General features: G+C 41.4%; 1 protein-coding gene across 10 annotated transcripts in view; it reads left to right on the top strand.

Moving 5' to 3' along the window:
- LOC126161794 (ADP-ribosylation factor-like protein 2-binding protein) overlaps nt 1–19,360 on the top strand; it is a 114,447-nt gene that overhangs the window by 21,056 nt on the left and 74,031 nt on the right. For 4 of the 10 annotated variants that reach the window (XM_049917885.1, XM_049917881.1, XM_049917876.1 and 1 more), the window contains exon 2: nt 8,591–8,658. The exons of 4 other annotated variants lie outside the window; for them this stretch is intronic. In XM_049917885.1, coding sequence (XP_049773842.1) covers nt 8,595–8,658 — 64 coding nt within the window. In that variant the 5' untranslated portion in view covers nt 8,591–8,594. The remainder of the gene's footprint in view (nt 1–8,590; nt 8,659–19,360) is intronic. 2 more of the 10 variants (XM_049917878.1, XM_049917877.1) reach the window with 1 other exon arrangement.

The raw sequence follows: 19,360 nt of genomic DNA, 5'->3' as shown, positions 1-19,360 counted from the left end.
GGAGTCTGTGGTTGTTTGTGTGTTTATGTATATATCTTCATTTCTTCTCTTCATCCATTTGTTATCTTAGTTCTTTTGTGGTCCTAAAATTTTACTGAGTATTTTTCTTTCTTTCTCTTCCAGTTCTTCTTGTTCACCCATTCTGTCCTGTTTTAGGCATTCAGATCTGTAAAATTAATTTAATTACTGTTGTGTAGTGTTTGATTTTTGCCTAGAATGATGCTGATGAACATTTTTTATATTGTACTTGGTTGAGTTTTTATTCTAGTTCCATTTTCTTCAATCCTTTTTTTACTTGTGGTGTTACCTGACCCGTTTGATTCTATCAATTCTCCCATATGGTTAAACTCAACAACTCCTTTGACATTTCCTTGTTGTGTTTGTATATGTTTTTCTCTTTTGTGTGTATGTTCAAATTATTCCATTTTCTCAAATAATATTTGTAATCTGGTACTAGCTGCAATTTTTTGAAGAGTTTCTATCATTATCTTTGCATCTGTTTAGCCCTTTGAAATTATTGCAATATCGTCAACAGAAGCAAGACATTTCACCTCAGATCTTTCCCGCGTCCAGCCATCCTGATTTAGGTTTTCCGTGATTTCCCTAAATCACTCAAGGCAAATGCTGGGATGGTTCCTTTGAAAGGGCACGACCGACTTCCTTCCCCATCCTTCCCTAATCCGATGAGACCGATGACCTCGCTGTTTGGTCTCTTCCCCCAAAACAACCAACCAACCATCAGATCTTTCTCTTCCTTATCCTAGATGGATTCCTTCAGTGGTTTCTCTTGTAGTTCTTTATCCCACTCTCTCATGACCTTGTCTGAGACCAGACTGAGGAGAATCAGTGAGAGCTCATTGCCCTGGTGAACACAGGTGTTGGTTCTGAAGGGATCAGAAACTTCTCCTAGACATTTAACTTCTGAAGTTGTGTGCGTGAGTGTCTATTTGACTAACTGCCTGGTGGTTTTGTCGATACCTGCTTCTTCCAGTGCTAGGGATAGTCTGTCTGTCTGTCTGTCTCTGCAGAATCATAGGTGTTTTTGAAATCAGTGAATGTAATGACTATGTTAATTTTTCACGTTGTTCTGATCCTGAGTATAGTTTTCAAGTTAAAAATTTTCTCTGGGCATGATCTGTTTTTTTCTGAACCTGTCTGGTACTTGCCAATTGTGTGTTCTGCTTGATCTTCTGTCTTATTCAGTAGAGCTGAGGATTTAATTTTGTCGGTGGCTGGAAGCAGAGATATGCCATGGTAATTGTTGGTGTCTGTCCTGTCACTGTTCTTCTTTAGTGAATGGATTATGGCTTATTTCCAGCCATCCACTACTCTTCCTTTCTTCCAGCCAACTTTAATAACTTCATAAATGGTTTCAGCTGCCTGCTTTCCCTCCCAGTTACCACATCTCAGCTAATATCCTATCTTCACTGGCACAGTGTTGTTTTTCAGCTGGTCAATGTATTGCTCAGTTTGATGCAGTAACAGAGTTTCTAAATGTGTGTTTTCCTTTTGAGGCGTTCTGAAAATTAGTAGTTGTGTTGGTTTGACCGAGTTTAGATGATTTTTGAAGTACAAAGTCATCTGTGTCGTTGGTAATCAGTTTGTCTATTGAATCTTCGAAGTGAAGGCTCATCGGCTTGTACCCTGTTATTTCTTCTTTGAAAACTTTGAAGAAGACCCAAGTGGTGTTCTGTCTGAAATTTGTATTAATTTCCTCCAATCATTTTTTGTCATTATACAATTCCTGTGCATGAATAATTTTTGATGATTGTGTTCCAGTCTCCTTCCACTTTGCTGGAGTTCCATTTTTTCCAATCTCTTAGACTATACTGTATCACTTTGTCACATATCTTATTCCATCACTTATGTTGCCTTCTTCTTTGTGGTTGTTCTAGTTCTTTCACCATTTCTATCATTGTTTCTCTGATTTAATCCCAATTTCCCATCTTTTTTATGTGAAGCTTTTTAACGAATTTGTTCCAGTTGCTTGGACTTCTTAAATTTTGGGGTTTGGTTTTTTAGGTTGCAATTTGGCTTTGATTTCTGTTAAAAAGTGGTCTGAATCTATACCTATTCCTCTTCTGACCCATATATTGATGATTTCTCTAGATTTCATGTTATTATTTCCACATGATCCAGTTGATGTGAGCCTAAGTGTATATTAGGAGACCAGGTCTTGTTTCTTCTTGGTGATTTTCTGAAAAAAGTTGACATTAGTTTTAAGTCGCAATGCCTGCAGAAGTTGATGAGCCTATGTCTATTCTTATCAGCGCATTTGTGTGCAGGAAAATTTCCTACTATTGCCTTGTATTTCCCTTCTCTGTCAATCTGTGCATTAAAGCCTCCTACGGGTAGTTTATGTTTTGCTTTGGTATTTATGATGCCTCATTTTTTAATGCTTCCCAAAATTGTTTGATTTTTTCCGGATTTTATCTGTTGTCATTTTTGGTAGGTGCATGTGCATTTATGATGGTATAGTCCTAGTTTGCTGATCTAAATGAGAGAAGTGATACTCACTTTGATGGGGATGCAAAATTTGATGTGGATTCTGTTGAGTTCCATTTGAACATGAAAGCTGTTCCAAGCATAGCGACTTTCTGTGTATTCTCTATGGCTGGTTTTCCTTTATAAATCCTATATCCTTCTGATTCAAATGTGTTGTCACCACCTTATGTGGTTTCCTGATGTGCTAGTATTAGCTATGTTTCATGTGTTTAACAGATCTGTCAGTTGCTTTTAAGTTTCCCAGTCTATAGTAAAGTGTTGATGTTAACATTTCCAGCAGATGTTTTTTCTTGGGCCGTATGTGAAAAGTTAGAAGCCCTGACTCTCCCATACATGATGTTCTAGGCTCTCCAGAATCCAATGGCCTTGTTGCATCACTCTCTCCAGTGATGAAGGATTTTTACCTCCTGGAGTACTTTTCCATTCAGTGTTCACCGTCATGTTTACTAGACTTTGTGTGTGTGTGTGTGTGTGTGTGTGTGTGTGTGTGTGTGTGTGTGTGTGTGTGTGTGAGTGAGAGAGAGAGAGAGAGAGAGAGACTGTAGAATAGTTTCCTAACGCCAAAACAAGAAAAAAAAAAGTGTAGTAAACAAGGGCTCTAAACTGCTTACGTTAAAAGATTTGAGCACTTGTTTTTCTTTGATACTATGAAACACAATTATTCTACTACAAGCTATTTGCTTTTCATATTTTGGGAGGAGATAGTGTGGACCAAAACAAGGTAAAATGTCTAGTAACCATGGGGTGTAAAATGCATACTTTAAGAGCTATGAGAACTTATTCAATAATGGAGATGTGTCTCTTGTAGCAAAGATGAACAAATGTTCATAGCACTTAAACAGTGTGCCACAAGTTCTAGAAATCAGGGAATATCAAGGAATTTCAAATCTATCAGGGAAATAAAAAAAAGACACTGGAAAACGTCTCATATCTGTTTCAGTAGATGAAATGGCTTGTTCACCAAGATGTCATGCATCGTTGCTGGCTGGGTGTAGCTGAGTATGCACGTCGCTTCCCTACTTTCTCATTCTTACTGCTTCTCCTGTTCCTAACACTCCCCTCAGCTTGCAGTCAGTGCTGCCATCACTTCTTGCCACCAGCGTAACAGCTGCCGATGAGAGGCAGGGAGGCGTGAGGACTGGTTTCTGGTTTGTTTGGATCTGATTCTCAGAGATTGTTGATGCAGTGGCCGGAGATGGCGGTCATGTGTGTATGAGATATGAGATTTCCCCCCCCCCCTCCCCCCGCCAATGAAGACTATGGACAAAAATTTTGTTGTGAAACTGTGAGTATCTTTTCTGCATGCCTGTCTGTGGCTCAGCAATCATCTTTACGGTGAGTTGCTATCTGTCCTCATTAGTATTGATTCTCAGAGTATTTGCATAAGTTATTTGTTGCATGGATTGATCACTGCAGACTCATTTCATCAACATGGTATCTGTGACACATGAATAGCTGGCCACATGAGTAGACTTCCATGACAGGCCAAAGCCACAGGCCATTTCTGCGGGTGTCTCTTAACGGATCGGGCCTGCCGATCTGAACCCTGTCGTTTCCCACTAATGTGCAGGCTTGCCCATTGGATCTAGTCACTCCGATCTGCCCACAGGCAGGATCTGTCTGCGTGTGGCATAAAGCGGCAGATTTTTTAGTTTACCCAGGACTGTGCTGCTCCTTGGCAGGTCAGAGGGCACGGGCGATGGATTTCAGGAATTGCTACTGTCTCACTACAAGTACATTGTACAGAACAACGTTTTATAGACTACTTTGAAAGTAGTTTATATATTAGAAAGTACAGATGATAAAAAGAAGAAAATTGTGGCAGCCACTGGCGGTTTGTATGCTGTGTACTCATATATTTCTCAAAAGAAAAATCACACAATACCTGAAAGATAATAGACATAACACAGTGGGGAACAATTGACAATAACTAATGTAATAGAACCAACATTTTATTGTTGGTCACATGTAGTGTTGGTGTACACAGCTTTTCCCGGCCTTATACACTTCTTTCAAGAGGCCTGCATTTTTATGAGGTTATTTGTGATATCAGCAAAGGTATTTTAAATCTGTCTTGCGACTCCAAGGAAATGCATTTTGTGTCACCAAATGTGTTTCACTTTATTGAAATAAAATAACAACAGTGATCTTTAATGAAACACATATACCCTTTGACTTGCTTTGTCCATTTAAAAATAGGTCTTACAGAAAATGTTGATACTTAAGTTTTTTGCTCACATGGGGGGGATACAAAAGTCCTTACATTTTTTTGTCAACTTATGTCTTTACTTACCCATGAGATCTCAAAATTTGTCAGGGAAAAATGTTAAAACTTTTTTCTTGTTTTGGTCAGTACTTCCACCTCCCAAAATGTGGAAAGCAAAGACCTTGCAGTAGATTAGATATGTTTCATACTATTAAAGATGAAAAAGTGCTTGTACCTCTTAGGTTATGAATTTAGAACCCATATTTACTAGACTTTTTTACTTATTTCTGTATGTGGAACGTGTCTTTAAAGTCTGTTGTTGTTTTTTGGACACACTGTATGTGGTTAAATGCTACTATGTACAAGTTTTTTTTCTATAAAAATGGTTAGCTCTAATGAAGAATTCCTCTGTTATGTAGAAGTAGTGTGTAGCTGCATATTTGACCCCTTTCTGTGTCAATGTTAGATTCATTAAAGGATAATGTAGACAATTTTTGCTTCTAGCATTGCACTTGTGAATATCTCTGTTACTCTCAAACACAGATAGGTTTTTGATAACCATTTTTATTAGGAAATAAATCTGCTGTGAGATTGTGGTTAGTATTTCCACTACTTAAAGAGATTATTGCAAGATAAATGTGTGAACCTCTCACACAATTCTAATTCCTTTCTTTTGTGCAGTGCATACATTTTACCTAAGCGAGAAATTACATAAAATGTTATCTCTTAAGATGTCAGTGAATGAAAATCCTCCTAGAACAGAAGTCAGTAAAAGTTGACAATTATCCTTATGGCAAAAGTAGCTGAATCTAGACATTCTAGCAGATCTACTGTGTAGTTTTTCCAGTTAAGTTTTCAACACTAAGAACACCTAATAACTTTCTATCACCGGAGCGAGGTGACGCAGTGGTTAGCACAATGGACTCACAGTTGGGAGGGTGGCGGTTCTGAACCACATCCGACCATCCTGATTTAGGTTTTACATGATTTTCCTAAATTTATTCAGGCAAATGCTGGGATGGTTCCTTTGAAAGGGCACTGCTGACTTCCTACTCCATCCTTCCCTAATCTGATGGGACCAACAACCTCACTGTTTGGTCCCCTCCCTCAAGCAAACCCTCGTTCAGGGTCTGGGATAGTTTTGACAGTACTGGACTGAATGAATTCTGTTTTTTGAAGTTTAAAGCTTATCCATTGGTGCTAAATCAGTCGGTAACTTTCTCAGAAACATTATTTACTTTTTTTCTGTTGATCTTCTTTGCTTGGCTTCACAACAATGCTTGTGTCCTTTGCAAACAGGGCTAATCTGCCCCCTGATTCACATAAAATGGCATATCATTAATATAAAGCAAGAACAGAAGCGAGCCAGTGATTGAAAGCTGTGGGACTCTTATCGCAATTTCTCCCCCTGCAGATGATGTGACAATCCTCTTTGTATTACTTGATCAGCATAGGGTAACTTTCTGCAGTCAGTTTCTTAAATAAAAGAAAGCTAAACCAGGCACAAGCTGAACTATGTATTCTGTAAAAGCTTAATATCTGTAGTGGAATATCATACATAACTTTCAGCAATGGCAGTAGGAACCAGAACAAGAAAGAAGTCCATTAAATATGGGCTTTAAAATGCATTCCTTACAACTTATGAGGGCTTGTTTACTAGAAGAGGTGTGTTTCACAGTAGCGAAGATGAGCAAGTGCTCATAGCTCTTAAGATATGCATTTCAGAGCCCACATTTACTAGACATTTTTTCTTGTTTTGGTTCGTACTACCACCTGTGAAAGTTGTTTACCCTACAACCTTAGCAACAACATCACTGGTACATGTATTCCACTGTCAGAGGTATCAGAACCATATTCCTTGGTCATTTACCTCAAATTGACATGTTTACCCTTCTCCATCATCTCTGAAAGTTTGTAACATCACCATGGAATCACTACACATCTAAGGGAAAAACATGAAGAACTGCTTTTCTTTATTAATTTAGCTGTATGTTGACTCAATTTAAACTCTTTATTCACTGAACCACAAGGAATTTGACACACAGTGTTCCGTTTAGTATCTACTTCTGGTGCTAGCAGCTATGTCTTGCTTGTTTGAAAATGCATAAGATGAATTTTTGTGAGATTCAGATTGATGTGCGATCTAGCTGTAGGCCTTTTCAGCTAACATCTTAGTTTTGTGTTATATGGATGAGTTTGAATTCTTGATGAGCTTGCCTATTTCATCAGCAAACATTGCAGTTTTTGTACTGTGTTTTGAAGTCGTTGGAAGGTAATTTATGTAGGTGAAGAACTAGAGAAGACCCAGTACCAATCCATTATGGTACCCACAAGTTATATTCCACCATTCTGATGCTAGTTTCATTAACCCTCTGCTTTCTGTTATGAGTGCAAGACTCGATTTGTGAAGACAGATGCCATTAATGCCATAAAATTTTCGTTTCTCAAGTAGAATTTTGTGGTCCTCATTGTCAGGCTATTGCAATATTGTAGAATTCCTTTATTAGCTCTGCAGGAATTCATTCTTGAGTCTTGTATTTTGTCCCCAGGGACAGTTGTGTACAAAAACCAAACTAGCAGGTATTTAACAACCTCTGCATCTACATCTGTATGCTGCGAACCACCATGAAGTGCATGGCAGAGGGTACGTTGTATTGCACCAGTTACATTGTGTTTCTTCCCACAAGAGGATAATTGTTTGAATGCCTCTGTGCCTGCAGTTATTATTCTAAGCTTAGCCTCATGATCACTATGTGAGCGATACGTAGGGGTTGTAGTGTATTCCTAGAGTCACCATTTAAAGCCAGTTCTTGAAGCTTTGTTAATAGACTTTCTCAGGATAGTTTACGTCTATCTTCAGGAATCTTCCAGTTTGTTTCTTTCAGTACCTCTGTGACACTTTGCCACAGACCAAACAAACCTGTGGCTATTCATGCTGGTCTTCTCTGTATATGTTCAATAACCCCTGTTAGTCCTATTTAGTTAGGGGTCCCAAATACTTGAGCAATATTCTAGAACTGGTCCCACAAGAGATTTGTAAATAATTTCCTTTGTAGACTGATTGCACTTTCCCAGTATTCTGCCAATAAACCAAAGTTTACCACCTGCTTTACTCACAACTGAGCCTATGTGATCATTCCATTTCATATCTCTACAGTCTTACACCCAGGTATTTGTAAGAGTTGGCCAATTCCAAGATACTCACTGATTTACAGTCATAAGATACTACATCTTTTCGTTTTGCAAAGTGCATAGTTTAATGGTTGTGAACATTTAAAGCAAGTTGCCAATCTTTCCACCACTTTGAAATCTTATCAAGATCTGACTGAATATTTATACAGCTTCTTTCAGACAGTACTTCATCACGCATAACTTCATCATCTGCAAAAAGGCTGATGTAACTATTAATATTGTGTGAAAGGTCATTAATACACAATATGAACAGCAAGGGTCCCAACACAGTTCCCTGGGGAACAGCTGAAGCTACATATGATGATAACACTCCTACCAAGGTAACATGATACATTCTCCCTACTAAAATATCTGAAGTCCACTCACAAATTGCACTGAAACAACATATGATCGTACTTCTGACAATAAGTGTAGGTGTGGTTCTGGTCAAAAGCTTTTTGAAAATAAATTCTACTACCCTTCTTGTAGACTGGTGTGACTTGTGCTTTTTTCCAGGAACTGGGCACAGTTTTTTTGTTTGAGGTATCTACAATAGATTATAGGTAGAAATGAGGCTAACTCAACTGCAAATTCGGTACAGAATCTGAGGAGGATTCCAACTGACCTTGGAGCTTTATTCAGTTCAATGATTTCAGCTCTTTTTTTTAACACCACTGACACGAATACTTATTTTGTTTATATTTTCAGCAGCATGAGGATTAAATTGGATCAATTCTCCTGCGTTTTCCTTTGTGAAGGAACATTTGAAAACAGAGGTAAGCATTTCAGCTTTTGTTTTACTACTCTCAATTTCAGTTCCTGTCTCATTCGCAAGCAACTGGACACTAACTTTGCTGCCACTAACGGCCTTTACTTATGACCAGAATTTCTTTGGGCTTTGTGAAAGATCATTTGACAATATTCTGCTACGATAGTCATTGAAGGCTTCATGCATTGCTCTCTTGGTAACCAAACCTGTTTCATTTGAGATCTGTCTATCTATAGCCCTATGCTTTGTTTTACACCTAGTATGCAGTAATATGTGTTTCTGTAGAAATTTCTGTACAATGACTGTACACCGGAAGGTTCCCTCCCATTATTATTTTAAACTCGAGCCATAGTTCCTCTACATGCTCCTGCCCTGTGCTGAGTGTTTCAAGTTCCTCAGTGAGATATGACACTACTGATTTTTTATTTAGTTTGTTGAACATAGTATATCTTTCTGCTTGTTTTAGTTGTACTTTGGTAATCATTGTTGCCACAATCACATCAGGGTCATTCCATGTCAGTTCAACCAAGGGCTCCAGCATGAGCTCAGATTTGACTGAAATTCAGTACACTAATTCTACCATGTGTGGAACACTCGTGTACAAAGTATTAGTCTCCCCTGCCAATGAGTTCCAGAATTATGACTTGTGAAAGAAGGTGGCGTGACCCGGAAATTGCAACCCACATCTGGCAATCTATCTTCAGACCCAACTTAAGGTCTTAATAACTTTGGAACTATTCCACACAGTCCAGTGAAATTTTTACAACCCAGTAACATCCATTTAGAGAACACACTCCATGAATCAAAACACCAACAAGATATTTCTGAGGGAAAATAAAAAATTCCAAAATGTGATTAAAAAAAATGTAATATGTTAAAAGGTACATATTGTAAGTGCCCCCTATGCCAAATATAATTCACTCAAAACGGGTATAATTTTTTTTGTGGTAAGCTTAATGTAGTCTAACCACACACACAACTGATCTTGTCCATATCAGTCACAAAAACTGAGTTACATGCACACAAAAATACAAAAATTTGAAAAATTACATGAAAAACCTGGATTTTCTAAGTGTGGTAGCACAAAAAGGACAAGTGGAATCCAAGCCAAATTTCACACACTGCATAAGTAGACCATAATGAAATATATCTCAAAATTTCAGCATGTTATTTGCAATGGAAGTTAACAGATGTATTTGGTGATGTGGCTATTGTTCTACAACACAATTTTGTAAAAACATATCATTAACTGTTCTGCCTCTTCTTATCCTCTCCCACAACTGTTTAATCACTAAGCAACAACATATAGACAGATTAACACAACCTATCATTAATGTTTCGTGCACACTTTAGCTACTGTACTCTGTACATTGAGTGGTAAATTGTACTGTCTTCCTGACACTGTGGTAGGAACTGGAACTGCCTTAAGAATATGTTCAAAAGGTATCCAACACCTGTCTGCCAAACGTGGCCAATGAAATGATCTTGCTGGTCCTGCTGGTGCCATGAAGTTCAAATACATCACCTTCTGCTTCACAGCACTCTGCAACACATCCTAAGTACCACTTGTCATCATAAACAACAATAACATAGCAACCTGGTTGTATGTTGCTGCTTTTGCTTCTGAACCCTGAGTCTGACACATTGTGATGACACATGCTGTGCATGAACCTATAGTTATAACCGGACAGTCTATTCATCTGCACATTGTCGGAGTCGGCCAGAGAGAAGTGATGATGGCTCCTTGTGCCTGCAACAGTTTTAACGTGTTCTAGTCTGTTGTTTAGCAACTCTTCGACTGATTGCACCTCATCTTTCGAAACATAGAATGATTGTATGCCAAAGATATTTTTGTGTACCCAGGACAATAATTGAAGAGGTGTTAGAATGTGACCTTCTGTAAGGTGCTGCAGACTAGCTCGTGATGCCATGCACTTAATGATAGCACCAATACCATCACATACATTTTTACCATGACTTGCGAAAAAATTCCATTCTGCGTGAATCTGAAAGTCATGGTAATGCATGCATAAATTTTTGAGATTTTTACAGTTTTTGTACTGACTAGCTGCCCCATCACTGAAGTATTTCGCAAAATGTATGTGAGGCAGCTTGTTTTTCACATATACCATGACCGTGCGAATGTGGGCATGAACTGCAATGGCATCATGAATTAAACAGTCACTAAAAACGCACAGGTACATGATAGACACAGCACCTGATTCACATCTATACTAAATCGCAAATATCTGGAGAGTTGCTTGACTGTTGTCCCAATGATATCATTGGATGGCATCTTGAACTATAAATGCATAATTTTTCAGAAAAGTCTAGTATTACTATAATTTCATCTTGTTTCAAATTATCCTTACAAAACTGGAGATACGTTGATTGTGCTGTTGCTGTGAAGCTGTGTGTGGTCAGTTTGTTCGTTTTTTGACAACACATTTCAACAAAATCTTCCACTGTACTTTGCTGTGTTTCAAGACTTGTGCGATCCATGTGTGTCCATTGTTTATAAGAAACAAGTTCATCGTCATCCATAAGGAGTTCACCATACAGTTTTTTATTCATGTGTTTTGCAAGATTTGCCTTACCAGGACACTTTTCACACCTGTGTATCATGCACTGGTAGGAACTGATGTCACACACTAGCAGCTTCATTGCACCTTTGTAATCCAGACCAGAATCCTTTATAGCAGCAAACATCAGCTTAGCATTTTGATGGGTCTTATATACACAAACATTGTGTGTGCCCCTTGCACTTACAGGCACAACCCATTTTGGTCGAAGATTGAAAAAAATGATAAACCTACTTTGGTATTGGGATACTATTCCTTGAATTCTACATATAGTTCTGATATGTTCCATAGCAACAGTCATTTTTGCATCTGTACACATACATTTCCCATTTTCACCATTACATAGTTTTTTTTTCCAGGCATTATTCGGCTGTAGTCATTATTTTCATAAAACTCCGACACTAGCACCTTTATTTCTGAACTCAATTGCTTACCGTGAGCCTGCTGAAGTTGTGGAAGCACTCCTTGGGTTGCTTTTATTTTGCTAGCTTGTTTTACCATGTATGTAGAAACATTGAATTCCTTTGCAGTGTAGTCAATAGACCAGCTGGAAGGTGCAAGGGTAAGAATAGCTACTTTTTTCTGACGTGTGTATATGGCACATTTTTCTTTCAAATCATGTACAATTTTGTCCAAATCAGAGCATTTCAGGCATGATTTCTGTTCCTTTGGAGCATATAGTTCTTCCTCTTCCACCATTAGTGTATCAGCTATTTTGTCACCAGAATGAGATTTTCACTCTGCAGCGGAGTGTGTGCTGATATGAAACTTCCTGGCAGATTAAAACTGTGTGCCGGACCGAGACTCGAACTCGGGACCTATGCCATATCCTTTCTTTCAGGAGTCCTAGTCCTGCATGGTTTGCAGGAGAGCTTCTGTAAAGTTTGTAAGGTAGGAGGCGAGGTACTGGCGGAAGTAAGCTGTGAGGACCGGGCGTGAGTCGTGCTTGGGTAGCTGAGTTGGTAGAGCACTTGCCCGTGAAAGGCCAAGGTCCCAAGTTCGAGTCTCGGTCTGGCACACAGTTAATCTGCCAGGAAGTTTCAGCTATTTTGTGTTTTAATTCCATTTGAGCTTCTTGTAGTTTTCTTCTACCATAGCTGGGCCTGTCTCTTTTCCCAACTTTGTGTGTTTTCATGGGAGACAAACCAAGCGTGATGGCTGGGTGTTGTGTGCTGTCCTTAGGTTAGTTAGGTTTAAGTAGTTCTAAGTTCTAGGGGACTGATGACCGTAGCAGTTAAGTCCCATAGTGCTCAGAGTCATTTTGACAAACCAAGAGCAGTCACTGAAATATTTCATTGCTCATCCACTGTGCTTGTAGGTGGCTGATACTCTTTGCCACTGTCATGTAAATTATCAGAATATTCTTCATTTTTTAGCAGTGTAACACACCTGGAACATAACTTTTGTCCTTTTGTTTCATGTCAAGTCCCATGCACTGATTCACTTTCAATACCGATTTTATATCAATTTCTCTGAGGCTACACTTCACTGCCTTCTTATGAATCCGAAATGGATCAAAACAACTTCTTTGTGGAAAAGAACACTTATCCAGAAACACTTTCATATGATGATAACAAACACTAAAGTTTCCTGGAACTGTACTTCTTGTGCCCACAGGGTGATACCCTACAGTACAAAGTGAATGCCACATTTTGTTCCATATGTTGTTTTATGACATTCAGATGCTTGTGCTCTACCAATACTGCAACTTGTTTGAAACAAAGCACCACTAGTACACTCTTCTGCCTCCATACTGACTTTCTACTACAGTACTGACCAGTCTGAGCTAGAATCTTAAAAACATGAGTAATCTGTAATTGTTGCTTGTTTCCTTTGTTTTTCCTGCCTAACAATGACTCATTCTATCCCTGAAAACTACCATTGTTAAACTTTCTGTTGGCTAATGGTTCCCAACAATTGCTGCAGCTTTATCTGAAACAAGCTGTCTGCATCATCACTATTACTTGCTAAATCATGTTAAAAGAAACGTAACCAAATACATATCTGTCAACTTTTATTGTACACAAATGCCTTGCAATAACAAGTTGAAATTTTGCCACATATTATATTATGGTCTACTTAAGCAGTGTTTGCGATTTGGCTTGGATATCACTTATCCGTTTTGTGCTGCCACACTTAGAAAATCCATGTTTTTCAGGTAATTATTCAAATTTTTATACTTTCGTGTGCATGTAACTCTGTTTGTGTGACTGATATGGGCAAGATGAGTTCTGTGTGTGTTTAGGTCACATTAAACTTACAAAAAAAAACAAAAAAGAAATGCCCTTTTTGAGTGAATTATATTTGGCATAGAGGGCACCTACAATAAGTACCTTTTAACGTATTATATTTTTTGAATCACATTTTGGAATTTTTTATTTTCCCTCAGAAATATCTTGTTGGTGTTTTGATTCATAGTGTGTGTTCTCTACGTGGATGTTACTGGGTTGTAAAAATTTCACTGGACTGTGTGGAATAGTTCCAAAGTTATTAACACCTGAAGTTGGGTCTGAAGATAGAGTGCCAGATGCAGGTTGCAATTTCTGGGTCATGCCACCTTCTTTCACAAGCCATAATTCTGGAACTAATTGGCAGGGGAACTTAAAAATTTTGTACATGAGTGTTCCTCACTTGGTAGCATTGGTTGGTATGCTAAATTTCAGCCAAATCTGAGACTATCAGCTGGAACATTTTCTCAAATTGGTTGAATTGACATGGAATGACCCATCATGGTCACTGATACCAATTTGGATGTGGACATCCTCAAAGAGGTCAAGTCTGTCTGCTGTCATTAGATATAGTTTGTTTCTATCATGAGTGGCAGTTCCTAACTATCTGTTAGAGGTAGTTTTTAGAGAAGACATTTAGTAATGTTTCAGAGGATGTCTTATCATGGTCTCCAGTAACAAAACTGTAATTTTCCCATTGTTGGATGAGTAATGTCTCCACCAGTGATTACAGTATGATTGGGGAACTTACATACAAGTGAACTGAGGTTTTCTCCAAAGTTTTCAGTTAGATCAGGAGATGAATCTGGTGGATGATAGAAGAAACCAATTATCATTTTATGTCCTCCCCCATACTGAGTCTTGCCCAAACAATCTCACATGCAGCTTCAATTTCCATCTCGGTAGATTTGAGTTTTTTGTCTACTGCCGCAAATATACAACCTCCATTTCCTATTTGCCTGTACTTTTGATATATACTCAAATTTTGCCCAAGTAACTCACTGCTATCAGTTTCATGTCTCAACCCACTTTTTGTACATAGTATTAAATGATCTTCACTGCTTTTCAGGAACAGTTCAAACTCTAGCACTTTCTTGTGAATGCTTCTCCAGTTAACCATGCTCAGGTAAATGTGTAAGTATTCTACCATAGGTGACATTCTCAGGGAATTTAGAAAAAAAACAGGAAGCAGAGCTACTGATCTATAACTAGAGTTGGTTTGCTTATTTTGTATTGGTATGTGGTACTACAGGACATTGAACTCTATCGGGGAATATATATGTTACAATGTCAAGTTTAACACAAATATTGCAGAACGACACAACACATATAAGTCACAGAGTAAGTTGACAAGCAAGACGTGTACACGTTAGCATTCGAATAAGCACTGAGTCCCAGTGTAGAGGCCGCTGATCGGCTGGCCGCTTAGATGGCGCAGCTGCTGCATGGCTGGCAGACAGCGCCGCACGTAGAGGACGCGCGTAATTGCGCGGCGGTGCTTTGAATGATCGGCGAGTCACAACACTTTTCCCCCCTTTGAAACTGTTGCACTGGTCTTGATGGAGGTGTCCTGGAGATGTCTAACGTCCATAGGCGTTGTTTGACTCGCCGTAAAGTCTCGAGGAGGAGGCTTCCCGTACGGATGGAAGTGTCCCCGATGATAACGGGTCGAGATGACAGGAGACTTAGGGGTCGAATCTGCTGCGGCCCCATGCACCAATCTGCCCGTTGCGGCAAGTCCAGTTGATATGACAGGAGACATGGGCGATGTGTCGGCGTCCGTTGGAGGAGGAGGCGAGTAGATTTGCTCTGACAGAGGATGGTCATCCTGTTCCTGCATGGGCACGTCTCCTGGTGGCGTCCGTTCTTGTGCTGGCATCGCGATGACGGTGAGAGGGCTGCGTTGTGAGTATTGAGAGATGCCAAGATCCCGAGTGTCAGGTAGAGCCAAAGGTGGTGTAGCGGCATTTGGAACAGGCGTTTCTGGCACACGAGGCCAAAGCTGACGCACTCCAACCCACGTGTCCGTCTGGATTTCATACAGGCGTCTGCCACGGTGTCTTAAGGTGTGGCCCGGGCTCCATTTTGGCCGCCTGCCATATCCCCGTACCCAGACGAGGTCGGCGGCGGTGAACCGGCCAAGTGAAGGCACCCGCGGCCGTGAGGTGGAAGGCCGCAGAAGATGAAGTAGCGTGCGGGGCTGTCGGCCATGTAAGAGCTCAGCCGGGCTGTGGTCGCCCATGGGGGTGAAACGGTAAGATGCCAGAAACTGGAGAAGCGCATCATCAGCAGCAGAAGAAGTCAGAAGTTTCCGCATCTGAGCCTTAAATGCACGGACCAGTCGTTCAGCCTCACCGTTGGATTGTGGATGGAACGGCGGGGCCGTGACATGCGTAATGCTGTGACGAGCACAAAAATCCGCAAATTCGGAAGAGGCAAATTGCGGACCATTATCAGTAACAAGAGTAGAGGGGAGGCCTTCCAAAGAAAAAATGCGGGCGAGAGCACTGGTGGTTGCCGCGGTGGTAGGCGACGTGCAATGGACAATGAAAGGAAAGTTAGAGTAGGCGTCAATTACAAGGAGCCAATAAGTACCTAAAAAGGGTCCCGCAAAGTCAGCATGAATGAATGCGCTCCCAGGGCTTCTCAGGCGGAGGCCACGGTGACAAAGATGACTTCGGGGCAGTGGCCTGTGACGCACAAGGGCCGCAGGCAGCGACCATTTGTGCTATTTCAGAGTCGATGCCAGGCCAGTACACATGATGGCGCACCAGAGATTTTGTGCGAGACACACCCCAGTGCCCTTGGTGAAGGAGGCGCAAGACCGAAGCACGCAAAGATGCAGGGACCACAACACGCGGCGAAGCATTGTCAGTGGAAAGGAGGATAACACCATCCCTAGCCGTGAGGCGGTAGCACAAAGCGTAGTAGTTCTGCAACGGGTCAGAAGTCTTAGCGGACGGGCGATCTGGCCAACCCTTCTGAATACAGCATAAAACCCGGGAGAGGGTAGGGTCAGAACCCGTAGCAGCCGCCAGCCTGTCCCCAGTGATGGGGAACCCGTCCACAACCCGCTGCTCGGCAACATCCAGGTGGAAACACAAAAGTTCGTCCCTATCGAATGCCTGATCAGGCCCCATGGGAAGGAGAGACAGAGCATCAGCATTTGCATGTTGAGCCGTTGGCCGGAAATGAATCTCATAATTGAAACGAGACAAGTAAAGAGCCCAACACTGGAGGCGGTGTGCAGCCTTGTCGGGAAGTGACGTTGATGGATGAAACAAGGAAACAAGTGGTTTGTGATCCGTAACAAGATGAAATTTTGAGCCATAGAGAAAAACACCAAACTTATGAAGAGCATAAATAATGGCCAAAGCTTCTTTCTCAATTTGAGAATACTTTTGTTGGGCATCTGTGAGCGTTTTGGAGGCATAAGCAATGGGTTGTTCCGAACCGTCAGAAAAACAGTGCTCAAGGACTGCACCGACCCCGTATTGAGAGGCGTCTGTGGCAAGAACAAGATGTTGGCCAGGTCGATAAGTAGCCAGGCACGGGGCCTGTTTCAGCATAGTCTTCAATTTCTGGAAAGCCGCTTCGCATGACGCGGACCAGTGAAAAGGCACGTTTTTATGCAACAGGCGATGCAATGGCTGAGCCACCGAAGCCGCAGATGGTAAAAACTTGTGATAGTATGCTATTTTCCCCAAGAAGGCCTGCAGTTCCTTAACAGATATAGGGCGAGGAAGGGCATCGATCGCAGCAACAGTTTGCTGAAGCAGACGAATACCATCCCAAGAGAGTTGAAACCCCAAGTACGTGATAGATGCCTGAAAAAATTGTGATTTCTGAAGATTACACTTAAGACCGGCAGTCTGTAATACATGAAAAAGTGTGCGGAGATTTTGAAGATGTTCTTCAGTGGTGGAGCCAGTGACAACAATGTCGTCCATGTAATTGATACACCCAGGGACAGGGAGCAATAATTGTTCCAAGAATCGCTGAAAGGGAGCAGGGGCGCTAGCAACCCCGAATGGCAAGCGTTGGTATTGATAGAGGCCGAAAGGCGTGTTAAGGACCAGAAACTGCTGGGAAGCAGCGTCGAGAGAAAGTTGATGATAAGCTTCTGACAGGTCAATTTTAGAAAAATACTGGCCTCCAGCAAGTTTAGTGAACAGTTCTTCAGGACAGAGCATAGGGTAAGTGTCGATGAGGCATTGAGCATTTACAGTGGCTTTGAAATCTCCACAGAGACGAATATCACCATTTGGCTTAGCAACGACGACAGGAGAGGACCACTCACTGGAAGTGACAGGAAGCAAGACCCCTGAAGTAGTGAGACGATCCAACTCCCGTTTTACCCGATCACGAAGGGCCACAGGAATGGGCTGAGCCTGAAAAAACTTAGACCGAGCAGTCGGTTTGAGCGTGATATGAGCTTCAAAGTCGTTTGCATGGCCTAACCCAGGAGAAAAAAGGGACGAAAATGTCGTCGACAAGGAATCCAGTTGAGCATAAGGAATAACATCAGAGACAATATTGACAGAGTCATCTATGGAGAACCCAAAAACGCGAAAGGCATCGAAACCAAAAAGATTTTCTGCGTTGCTCTGGTCGACCACAAATATGGGAACATGCGAACGATGGATTTGTAAGATACCTCAGCATTAAACTGTCCCAAGAGAGAAATCTTCTGTTTGTTGTACGTCCGTAATTGCCGAGTGACAGGTGACAGGAGTGGAGAACCCAACTGAAGATACGTCTGAGAATTAATTATAGTGGCAGCAGAACCGGTATCCACTTGCATGCGAACATCTTGACCAAGGATTTGGACAGTGAGGAATAACTTCCCTGAAAGGGAAGAAGTGCAATTGACAGGCAACACAGAATCAGAATCAGCGTCATGTTCATAAACATCATGTATGCGGTCGGATTTGCAAATGGAAGACACGTGACCTTTCTTTTTGCAGTTGTGACACACAGCCCAACGTTGGGGACAATCCTCGCGTGAATGTTTCGTAAAACACCGCGGACATGAAGGAAGTTGCCGGGGGTTTTGCTGCAGTTTCTTAGCGGGTTGTTTACGGCTAGGCCGATGCTGCGCGTGGGAGCGCACTGCGACCACGTCGGCCGGCGGGGACGCACCGCACGCGTCGTCAACAGCGCACAGAGGTTGTATTTCCCTGACATCACCCCACGCCTCTATTTGCGCCCCAGCGGCGTGAGAAATTTCTAAAGACTGCGCAATGGAGAGAACTTCATCTAGAGTCGGATTCGCCAACTGAAGGGCACGTTGCCGAACTTCTTTGTCGGGCGCCGACCGGATAATAGCATCCCGTACCATGGAATTGGCATAGGATTCTTTGTGAACGTCAGTAACAAATTGACACTTTCGACTGAGGCCATGAAGTTCAGCAGCCCAAGTGCGATAGGATTGATGTGGCTGTTTTTGACAACGATAAAAGGCAACACAAGAGGCTACCACATGCGTTTGCTTTTGAAAATAGACAGACAGAAGTGAGCACATTTCAGCAAAGGACAAAGACGCAGGATCCTTCAAAGGAGCCAATTGCGACAACAACCGATACATTTGAGGTGAAATCCAGGAAAGGAACAGAGACTTACATGGTTGTTCGTCCGCGACATGAAATGCCAAGAAGTGCTGTCGAAGACGTTTTTCATAATCAGACCAGTCTTCCGCCGTCTCGTCGTAAGGAGGAAAAGGAGGTATAGCCAACGACGAGAAACACCCCGCATTTGACGCCGCGATGAAATCGCGAATCGCCGCTTTTAGAAGCGTTTGCTGTTCAAGGAGATTTTGCAATAGTTGCTCGACAGTAGCCATGGAACCCTGTGGGTCAATGGTGAAAAGGAAAAATCCACTACCTCGTCGCCAATTGTT

The sequence above is a fragment of the Schistocerca cancellata genome, chromosome 2, assembly GCF_023864275.1.
Source record: "Schistocerca cancellata isolate TAMUIC-IGC-003103 chromosome 2, iqSchCanc2.1, whole genome shotgun sequence".
In the NCBI taxonomy this organism is placed as follows: domain Eukaryota; kingdom Metazoa; phylum Arthropoda; class Insecta; order Orthoptera; family Acrididae; genus Schistocerca; species Schistocerca cancellata.
The sequence above is the reverse complement of the archived record's forward strand: the minus strand, read 5'-3'. Positions and strand labels throughout refer to the sequence as shown.